Raw genomic sequence first — 11178 nt, forward strand, 5'->3', positions numbered from 1 at the left:
CCCCCCCCCAATATATCAAGTCTCCCCTATGTCTTCTTCCTCCTCCTGCGTCCGGGCGGCACAGAACAAAATGGCGAAGCCCATCATGGCCGAGGGAGGGAGGGCGGAAGCAGCGGCGGGCGGCCGCCCTGAGTGACACATCGGGAGGCCCACGGAGAGGGAGGTGTGCGTGCATGCTTGTGTGTGTGTGTGTATGTGTGTTTATTTATACGCAGGGTGTGCGCCGAGGTTGATTTGTGTTCTCCTTTTTGTCTCTCTCCTCCCCCCCCCCAACCCGCCGCACAGATCGTGTCTGCCAGCAGCCGGGCCTCTCCCTCTGGGTCCCCTTCCAGAACGCAGCCACCGCCGTCACCAACCTCTACAAAGGTGAGGAGGTTAGCGTGGGGGGTGGGGGAAGGTGGAGGAAGACTTCCTTGTCTTGCATGCCCCCCCATTGCATGAAAACCCGCTTAAAAAGGCACAACGTGCTTTCTCTTGTCCAGCTGTTCGGTGTTAATGTAACAGGAGTGGGGCAGGAGGGTATCATCGGATTTTGATTTCTCTAACAGACAAGCCTTGCTCTGCTAGGGCAATGCTTCCTACAGCTAGGCCCATAATAGGTTGCACTTGGTTTGGGTGGGTTTCGGTAGGGTTTGTTAAGGGTTGTGCTTGCATTCCTTTTTCAAGGCTTGATGAGACCAGCGCACAGTGGGGATGAGCCTGCATTTGTCTTGGCCATCCCCGTATTTTGCAGCAACTGTGCATTTGAAGGGTCGAGAAAGCTTGCTGTCCTGCTCTGTCCGTGGGGGCTCCTGGACAGTCCTGTGCGCTGTTGTGATTGTTGAAGCAGGGAATGGTGACAGTGGCCGATCGCTCACGTGGGGCGCAATAACAGCTGGGTGGGTGGGTAGGCGTAGCAGGGCCACACGCCCTCCCTAAGAAGGATCTAGAACATTGGGCCTTGTCCTGGTGGCTGGTGTATGCACAGTTGGATGGTGGTTTGGTACCAGTGCTCAGTGACAGTCGTTGAAGAGGGTGAAGAAGAAGAAGAAGAAGAGATCGGATTTATACCCTGCCCTTCACTCGGAGTCTCAGAGCGGCTTACAGCTCTGAGTGAACTTATGACTGGCCCAAGATCACCCAGCTGGGTGCATGTGGAGGAGTGGGGAATCAAACCCGGTTCGCCCAGTCTAACCACTACACCAAACTGGCACCGGAATAACCAATACCCCAAACGGGCACCGGGGGGGGGGGCAAACACTAGTACGCTGTAGCTGCTAGAGCATTGGGCTTGGATCTGGGACGCTTGGGGTCAAACCCTCCCTCCGTCATGAAGCTTCCTTGGTCACTTTTCAGTCTCTCTCAGTGTTGCCCACCTCACAGGTTGTGGGGGAATGTTGGCTGCTCCTGGAAAGTGGGGTGCTAATGTACGAGAGTGAGGATTTAATGCAGAGTAGAAAGGGAGTTTGGGGGCCTGGTGGGGTTGGAGGTCACTGGGGGCCGAGGCTCCTTCTGTTTCCCTCTCTCAGGGTAGGGGTCCCTGCCCTAGAGACCGCCTACATCCACTCGAGAGAGAGTAGCTCAGGTCAGGAAGACAACATTGGCACTTCTGTTGAAGGTGGTGGTTTTTATATGCAAAGGTGGGTTTCCCTGCAGTACGTAGCTCAGTGTGGGGCGATGAAGCTTTTTTCCTGGCACACGTCCCACCTGTGACTCCCCTTCCTGTCTTGTGGAAGTGGCTGACAACTTTCACGGGGCTTCTTCCTGTGGGGGACATGGGGATTTTGCGAAACACGACTTCCTGTTACTCTGGGATTGAGGCTTGTCAACACGGTCCCCTTAAAACGGCTTTGGCTTGCTTCACTTTGAGGCCGTCGAGGTGACGTTTGGGTCGGTGTGTCCCGCTTGGTCTACCTGTGTGGCTTCTGGTGGGGATAGGTTCCCTTGGTTTCTTAAGAGGGGTTCCTCTTTAGGTCCTGAAGCCTTCGTGTTTCAGTGACTGACTTGGGGGGGGGGTGGCCCTGCAGTTGGGTGGCAGACCTGCGCTTATCCATATTGGCTTCAAAATAAAAGGGAGGTTTTGCAGAGGCGTCCGACGAATCGCAAACCGTTTGGTGTCCAGAACGTAGATGACAGAAGCCTCTGGTTATTTCTTAGCAGTGGGGATGAGAATTGGCACACTCTCAGTGCTTGGAAGAAATAATTTGTTATGCTGCGTTTGCAACGTTCGTCTTTAGTGGACCAGTTGGCTTGCAGTGGGTATCCTGCTCTGGGTTTCTGTTATCTGGGGGGAAGGTCTTTTCTTCAACACGACTTGTTCTGTAGGCCACCAGAATGATTATTTCACAGGAGAAATCACTAGGTTGTGCTTGAGAAACCCGCTTCGGAAGCTGAAGAGTTGGTCCCTGGCCCGACTGCTGGACCTCCTGATGGCCCCTGGTATTTGTGGCCACTGTGTGACAGAGTGTTGGACTAGATGGGCCATTGGTCTGGTCCAACTTTGGCTTCTCTTACGTTCTTATGTCCATCAGTGGTGGCTCGCCAGGATGACTTAAGGGGCGTCTCCGTGTCCAGGACTTCTGATTGGCACTGCTGGGTGGCAACATTGGGGAAGGGTCTTGGGCAATGCTTCCTCTAAGCCAGTGATGGCGAACCTTTTAGAGACCAAGTGCCCAAACTGTGACCCAAAACCCACTTATTTATCGCAAAGTGCCAACACGGCAATTTAACTTGAATACCGAGGTTGTACTTTAGAACAAACAACTCATACATAAGATGATCCAAACAAAGTAAGGAAAGCGATCCCAAATGCTTTCATTTACTTAAAATTATTTTGCAGAAAATTTGATACTTTAATCATGGTCTGGGCCTGGCTGGGGCGATGGCACGCGTGCCCACAGAGAGGGCTCTAAGTGCCACCTCTGGCCCCCGTGCCATAGGTTCGCCACCACTGCTCTAAGCTGTGGAGTTCTGTGAGCAAAAATTCTACTTTGTGAGCCCTGGCATGAAAGTTGTGAGCAAGTGATTTGGCTACTGCATAAATGAGTTTGCTCTGGAGCCCTCCTTCCTGAGCCAAGACAAAAATGTGTGAGTCGGAGGCTAGAAGAAGCTCACACTCACTCAGCTTAGAGGGAACACTGGTCTTGGGTGCCATTCCTTTGTTAGCCCCTTTGTGAACAGGGATGTTGGATTAGATGGCGCGCTGGCCAGATCCACTTCTGAGGTTTTGTTCTCCCTTAACCCGAGTCTGGCCACAGTTTTATCAAGCTCAGCGCGGGATTCTCTGGCAGGCAGCATCTCTGTGGTCTTGTTCCCGTCACCTCCTATCTGCTCGTTTCAGCAGGCGATGGGGGGTGGGGGTGGGAATTGAGCTTGGGACCCTCTGCCTACAAAACATATGTTCCACAACTGAGCCCCCCACCCTTCTCTTCTTCTGTCTGTGTTTGGGGCGGGAAACTGGAGAGTGACCTGACTGTTGGAGACTTAGCACTGACTCCTTTCCCCATAAGAAAGCCCATTGAGGACTTTTTAGCGGCTTTGCCTGCGCGCCCTCCCCTAGTGGCGGTTGGGTTAAGCCACAGCTTGCCGCGGTGCTTCCAGAAGTGGCACTCCAGGCCCAACAATGACTTTGGGGGCTTACCTTTCCTCTTGTCGTCAGGTGAGCCCAACCTATTGTGGAGCAATCGGTGCAATTAGGTGAGGTGGCTTCCAGCGTGTGGTGGTTGGAATGGAATGCGGGCGAGAAGGAAGACGGCGGTTAGTCAACAAAGCAGGGCCCTGCCAGCTCACCCAACGGTGTGGGTCAGGGTTGTTTTCCTGATTCGTGCAGCTGGCGAGCGCTGCCGGCTTCGTAGGAGCCATAGACCGGGTGCGGTAGCTCATATGTGCGCTGCTGGGGGCTTGGCTTGTGTGGCGGGAACTGCGGACTGAACCTTCTGGGGTTGCCGGGGCCCGGTGTTCCCTCTAAGCAGAGTTAGTGGGAGCCAGCTCACAGTTTTTTAGCCTCCGGCTCTCACACCTTTTGCCTCAGCTCCAAGCTCCAGAGCCAAATGATTTATCCAGTAGCCAAATCGCTCGCTCACAACTGTAATGCCGGTAGCTCAGAAAGTAGAATTTTTGCTCACAAGACTCCACAGCTTAGAAGGGAGCATTGCTGGGGCCCTGTCCGAGGATATCCCTTGCAGCTCCGTTCCCTGGTCAGTGGAGGTGCATAGTCCGTGCCAGAGTGCTCTCCAAGCTGCGGAGTCTCGTGAGCAAAAATTCTACTTTGTGAGCTCCTGGCATCAAAACTGTGAGCGAGCCATTTGGCTGCTGCATCAGTTGGTTTGCTCTGGAGCCCATCCTTCCTGAGCTGGGACAAAAAGGTGTGGGCCAGAACTGTGAGCTAGCTCACACCAACTTAGCTTAGAGGGAACACCGGTCAGTGCTCAGGTGCTGCTGAACATCACATGATGCTTTGAATTTCAGGTGTCTGTCCAGGCCGGGTGGAATGAGGGCAGGAGGTGTGTCAGGGGTCACCGCCTGGTCAGATGACCAGGTGCTGATTAGATGGCTCCGGCACCGTCCCGAACTGAGCTGCAGTCCTGTTAAGCTTCCGTAGGGTCAGGTAGACAGAGGTTCTCACAGGAGCTGTGGTTACGTATCTCACTGTCAGGGTCTTGTGTAGAAAAATGCACTAAGGTTGTGTAGTGGCCGAGGCTGGCTGTCCAGGCCAGTGTTCCCTCTAAGCTGAGTTAGTGTGAGCTAGCTCTCAGTTTTGTAGCCTTCTCCGGCTCACACGTTTTTGTCTTGGCTCAGGAAGGACGGCTCCAGAGCAAACTAATTTACGCAGCAGCCAAACCGCTCGCTCACAACTTCAGTGCCAGCAGCTCAGAAAGTAGCTTTTTTGCTCACAAGACTCCACAGCTTGGAGGGAGCGTTGGTCCAGACTGAACTCTTACCTTGGTCGTGGACTAACTTGGCATGATGTTAGTACCGATTTCCGTTCTGTGGGGCCTTCCGTAAGGATTACCGCTGAGCGCCAAAATACCAAAGTGGCGTTACGACCACCCGGGTAAGGACTCGATTAAGGCTCAGGCGGGAGCTATAGAATAGAGTTGTCTCGCTGAGTGCGTTCAAATCGGGGCCACTCTTGATTTATTCTGGCAGTCTCTTCCAAGGTAGCGTTGGCTACTTGAATGAAAGGCCAGATGAGGTGTACGCAGATGTTACACAATCCGGAAGCCGCAAGAGCCGAGCTGAATAACAGGTTGGAAAGGGATGGCTACAAAGGCCCGGTTTGCCTCGTGTCCTACTCCAGAACCCGCAAGCCCCCGACAGGGCTCCAGTAGCTCAGCGCTTCCAATAAGCCTGGCCTGGTGACCGATGCTCCCTCTAAGCTGTGGAGTCTTGTGAACAAAAATTCTACTCGGTGAGCTCCTGGCATCAAAGTCGTGAGCGAGCGATTTGGCTGCTGCCTAAATTAGTTTGTTCTGGAGCCCATCCTTCCTGGGCCAAGACCAAAATGTGTGAGCCAGAGGCTAAAAAACTGTGAGCTAGCTCACACTAACTCAGTTTAGAGGGGACACCGCTGGCGATCCCATTGCGAATTGTGTAGCTCAACTGCAAGCTGGAGCGTGTGGCTGGACCGTTGGCTGCCGAATAGCACCGGAGGAGAAACCTTGTACCGTCTCTCTCTGATACTGTCTCCCCTCTGCTAGGTTGTAAATTAACAGGTCCCTTGGAGGCAAATAAGGCCGTTTCATCCTAAGCCCATCGAATCTGAGAGGCCGAGGATGGCCGGACGGAGCTTTTTGGGATCCGTCCCCCCGTTAAGAAACGTTGCGAGAGAGATGGTCTACTGGCCAGGGTTTGAGTCAAAGTAGCCGCTGCTCAGGTGTGGGCTTCCTTCGCATCCAAAGGAGGACCATCTTTCTCAGCAGCGTGAAAAAGACCCAACAGGTTTAGAAAGCACCGGCAAGCACTGGAGCAAAGTTGACGGCCGGTTCCAGGCCCCCGGAGCTTGCCAAGGGCATGTGACTCCCTGGCTGGGCTGAAGAGCCGAAGCTCTCCTTGCTGTTTGGCCTCGCTCCGGAATGTGGTGTTAGGCACCTCTCGAGCCACATCTCTTCTGGAAGCCGGCTTTGTGTCGCATCAGGCAGCTGGTCCGGTGTGGACGTGGGCGGGCAGCCGCCGTGGTCTGTCCCGGTCGGCCTTTTGCATGCCGACCGTGGAAGCACGTCAAGGGGCCCCCTTCTCTGAATACAGCACCTCGTTCCACGAGATTTCACTTTCCACAGCTTTTGCCTCCTTCTATTTGCTCCTTCTGTGAGCCAGTTTGGTGTGGTGGTTAAGTACGCGGACTCCAATCTGGGAGAACCGGGTTTGATTCCCCACTCCTCCACTTGCAGCTGCTGGATGACCTTGGGGAAGCCATAGTTCTGGCACAGCTGTTCTTGAAAAAGAGCAGTTTCTGTCAATGGCACTCCAGGCCCAACAATGACTTTGGGGGCTTACCTTTCCTCTTGTCGTCAGGTGAGCCCAACCTATTGTGGAGCAATCGGTGCAATTAGGTGAGGTGGCTTCCAGCGTGTGGTGGTTGGAATGGAATGCGGGCGAGAAGGAAGACGGCGGTTAGTCAACAAAGCAGGGCCCTGCCAGCTCACCCAACGGTGTGGGTCAGGGTTGTTTTCCTGATTCGTGCAGCTGGCGAGCGCTGCCGGCTTCGTAGGAGCCATAGACCGGGTGCGGTAGCTCATATGTGCGCTGCTGGGGGCTTGGCTTGTGTGGCGGGAACTGCGGACTGAACCTTCTGGGGTTGCCGGGGCCCGGTGTTCCCTCTAAGCAGAGTTAGTGGGAGCCAGCTCACAGTTTTTTAGCCTCCGGCTCTCACACCTTTTGCCTCAGCTCCAAGCTCCAGAGCCAAATGATTTATCCAGTAGCCAAATCGCTCGCTCACAACTGTAATGCCGGTAGCTCAGAAAGTAGAATTTTTGCTCACAAGACTCCACAGCTTAGAAGGGAGCATTGCTGGGGCCCTGTCCGAGGATATCCCTTGCAGCTCCGTTCCCTGGTCAGTGGAGGTGCATAGTCCGTGCCAGAGTGCTCTCCAAGCTGCGGAGTCTCGTGAGCAAAAATTCTACTTTGTGAGCTCCTGGCATCAAAACTGTGAGCGAGCCATTTGGCTGCTGCATCAGTTGGTTTGCTCTGGAGCCCATCCTTCCTGAGCTGGGACAAAAAGGTGTGGGCCAGAACTGTGAGCTAGCTCACACCAACTTAGCTTAGAGGGAACACCGGTCAGTGCTCAGGTGCTGCTGAACATCACATGATGCTTTGAATTTCAGGTGTCTGTCCAGGCCGGGTGGAATGAGGGCAGGAGGTGTGTCAGGGGTCACCGCCTGGTCAGATGACCAGGTGCTGATTAGATGGCTCCGGCACCGTCCCGAACTGAGCTGCAGTCCTGTTAAGCTTCCGTAGGGTCAGGTAGACAGAGGTTCTCACAGGAGCTGTGGTTACGTATCTCACTGTCAGGGTCTTGTGTAGAAAAATGCACTAAGGTTGTGTAGTGGCCGAGGCTGGCTGTCCAGGCCAGTGTTCCCTCTAAGCTGAGTTAGTGTGAGCTAGCTCTCAGTTTTGTAGCCTTCTCCGGCTCACACGTTTTTGTCTTGGCTCAGGAAGGACGGCTCCAGAGCAAACTAATTTACGCAGCAGCCAAACCGCTCGCTCACAACTTCAGTGCCAGCAGCTCAGAAAGTAGCTTTTTTGCTCACAAGACTCCACAGCTTGGAGGGAGCGTTGGTCCAGACTGAACTCTTACCTTGGTCGTGGACTAACTTGGCATGATGTTAGTACCGATTTCCGTTCTGTGGGGCCTTCCGTAAGGATTACCGCTGAGCGCCAAAATACCAAAGTGGCGTTACGACCACCCGGGTAAGGACTCGATTAAGGCTCAGGCGGGAGCTATAGAATAGAGTTGTCTCGCTGAGTGCGTTCAAATCGGGGCCACTCTTGATTTATTCTGGCAGTCTCTTCCAAGGTAGCGTTGGCTACTTGAATGAAAGGCCAGATGAGGTGTACGCAGATGTTACACAATCCGGAAGCCGCAAGAGCCGAGCTGAATAACAGGTTGGAAAGGGATGGCTACAAAGGCCCGGTTTGCCTCGTGTCCTACTCCAGAACCCGCAAGCCCCCGACAGGGCTCCAGTAGCTCAGCGCTTCCAATAAGCCTGGCCTGGTGACCGATGCTCCCTCTAAGCTGTGGAGTCTTGTGAACAAAAATTCTACTCGGTGAGCTCCTGGCATCAAAGTCGTGAGCGAGCGATTTGGCTGCTGCCTAAATTAGTTTGTTCTGGAGCCCATCCTTCCTGGGCCAAGACCAAAATGTGTGAGCCAGAGGCTAAAAAACTGTGAGCTAGCTCACACTAACTCAGTTTAGAGGGGACACCGCTGGCGATCCCATTGCGAATTGTGTAGCTCAACTGCAAGCTGGAGCGTGTGGCTGGACCGTTGGCTGCCGAATAGCACCGGAGGAGAAACCTTGTACCGTCTCTCTCTGATACTGTCTCCCCTCTGCTAGGTTGTAAATTAACAGGTCCCTTGGAGGCAAATAAGGCCGTTTCATCCTAAGCCCATCGAATCTGAGAGGCCGAGGATGGCCGGACGGAGCTTTTTGGGATCCGTCCCCCCGTTAAGAAACGTTGCGAGAGAGATGGTCTACTGGCCAGGGTTTGAGTCAAAGTAGCCGCTGCTCAGGTGTGGGCTTCCTTCGCATCCAAAGGAGGACCATCTTTCTCAGCAGCGTGAAAAAGACCCAACAGGTTTAGAAAGCACCGGCAAGCACTGGAGCAAAGTTGACGGCCGGTTCCAGGCCCCCGGAGCTTGCCAAGGGCATGTGACTCCCTGGCTGGGCTGAAGAGCCGAAGCTCTCCTTGCTGTTTGGCCTCGCTCCGGAATGTGGTGTTAGGCACCTCTCGAGCCACATCTCTTCTGGAAGCCGGCTTTGTGTCGCATCAGGCAGCTGGTCCGGTGTGGACGTGGGCGGGCAGCCGCCGTGGTCTGTCCCGGTCGGCCTTTTGCATGCCGACCGTGGAAGCACGTCAAGGGGCCCCCTTCTCTGAATACAGCACCTCGTTCCACGAGATTTCACTTTCCACAGCTTTTGCCTCCTTCTATTTGCTCCTTCTGTGAGCCAGTTTGGTGTGGTGGTTAAGTACGCGGACTCCAATCTGGGAGAACCGGGTTTGATTCCCCACTCCTCCACTTGCAGCTGCTGGATGACCTTGGGGAAGCCATAGTTCTGGCACAGCTGTTCTTGAAAAAGAGCAGTTTCTGTCAAGAGCTCTCTCAGCCCCACCTACCTCGCAGGGTGGCTGTTGTGGGGAGGGGAAGGGAAAGGAGTTTGTAAGCCGCTCTGAGACTCCTTCGGGTAGTGAAGCATGGGGTATAAATCCAATCTCTTCTTTTCTCTCCTTCTTCTCCTCCAAGGGCCGGGGACGAGCTGCCCGAGTTCGTGCAGCCCCTTGGCTCTGGGATAACATGGTAGCCGATTCACTGGGTGCTCACAAGCGCCTCAGAAAAATCACACGGCGTTGCGTTTAGGGCCAGACGTCGTCTCGTAGGAACCACAGGAAGGTGTCCCGGCTCGCTGTGGTCATGTGACAGGAAGGTGGGGAGCTGGAGCTTTGATCTCACCTCTGTCAGACCTCACCTTTGTCGAGGCAGTTGCCACGAGCGGCTGACGAAGGGAGCCTAGCGGAGGAAACGCAAGCTCACGTGAGGAGGCGTGCCGTAGTGAGGAATGAGTCAAGGGGCAGAGAGGCGGCAGAGGAATCTTCTTCCTCTGTCGAGCGGCTGGGCCTGGCTGTCCCGCTTGTCTTCTGAGCATGTGTGCAGGTGGGTGGTTGCTTAGGGGAGGTGGTTGCCCGCCAAAACAAGCAGCTGCCCTGCAGCTGGTGGGCTCCTCTGGTCCCCTGCTGAGTTACGCCACACCCCGAGTTTGTGCCAAGACCGCGCTTGCTTTGAAGCATCTCGGAAGTACAGAGGGTACTTGTAAATGGAGTGTATTGCCAAACCTTTGTGGGTTGCAACGAGTGATCCCTCTAAGCTGAGCTAGTGTGAGCTGGTGCACAGCTTTCTAGCCTCTAGATCACGTGTTTTTGTCAGCTCAGGAAGGAGGGCTCCAGAGCAAACTAATTTCTGCAGCAGCCAAAATCGCTCGCTCACAACTTGAATGCCGGGAGCTCACCAAGTAGAATTGTTGCTCACAAGACCCTGCAGCTTAGAGGGAGCATTGGCGGCGACCCGTTCCCGAGCAGGACGCATCGTGTAGCAGTTTCAGCAGCCAAGCATCCGTCAGCCCCCTGTCCTGGCCACGTTTGTCCTAATCTGGGCTCAGCCGTGTTCCGGTGCCATGACGGCGAAGGAGAAACTGACCAGCTCAGTTCTCCGGCTGCCAGAACTTGGGGCCGAGGGCCGTACGTCTTCTCCCTCGTGGCGCAGCTAGCGGGGCGGCCCGCTTCGTTTTCCCTCGCATTGCAGCCGAGACGTATTGTCAGCGTGTGCCGTCCTGTGCCGTGCAGCCGAGTACGGAACATTGCATGCCTGAGCTCTGTGTAAATAACCGGCGGTCTCGGAAACGGTCTGGTGATGTCCCGCGTCGTTGGCTCCGGCCGCCTCTTCCAGGGGCACTCGGCATGTCTTTGTTAGAAAAATGAAGTTGTCATATCAGCGTCTGCAACAGTCTACGGGAGCTGAACAGCCAAACTTAATCCAAGAACGTCTGTCTTCTTAACGCTGTGGGTGTTCAGCGTGTGTCCGAGGAAGTTGTTCCATGCGCTCAGTGGTTGAAATGTTAGGTGATTGTAGAAACGGCTCCTGCTTTCTGCTTCTTATTAGGACCCTTGTGAGCGACACGGCGCAGCACGCTAGCTTTCGAGGTCTCCAGAACTCTCTATCAGGCTAGGTGTTTAAAAAAAAAATCCAAAGAAGTGGGAGGGGAGAAAAATAAAATAGATCAGAGGCCGCGACTTTACAGTTTCTTTGTCGTTCCTTAGTGTCATAGAATGCGAACAGTTGGAAGGGTCCAGTCAGGTCATCTGGTCCAACCCCCTGCTCAAAACAGGATCAGCCTAGAGCAGTGGTGGAGAACCTATGGCACGGGGGCCAAAGGTGGCACTCAGAGCCCTCTCTGTGGGCACGCGTGCCATCGCCCCAGCCAGGCCC

The 11178-nt window shown here is 54.5% G+C and overlaps 1 protein-coding gene across 1 annotated transcript in view; it reads left to right on the top strand.

The window, feature by feature from the left end:
• Window positions 1-11178, top strand: part of LOC107125664 (chromosome unknown open reading frame, human C16orf72) — a 35242-nt gene that overhangs the window by 2197 nt on the left and 21867 nt on the right. Inside the window, exon 3 of the mRNA XM_015429112.1 lies at window positions 286-366. Within this exon, the coding sequence (XP_015284598.1) occupies window positions 286-366 (81 nt within the window). The remainder of the gene's footprint in view (window positions 1-285; window positions 367-11178) is intronic.

The sequence above is a fragment of the Gekko japonicus genome, unplaced genomic scaffold, assembly GCF_001447785.1.
Source record: "Gekko japonicus isolate JY-2015 unplaced genomic scaffold, Gekko_japonicus_V1.1 scaffold2101, whole genome shotgun sequence".
Classification (NCBI taxonomy): domain Eukaryota; kingdom Metazoa; phylum Chordata; class Lepidosauria; order Squamata; family Gekkonidae; genus Gekko; species Gekko japonicus.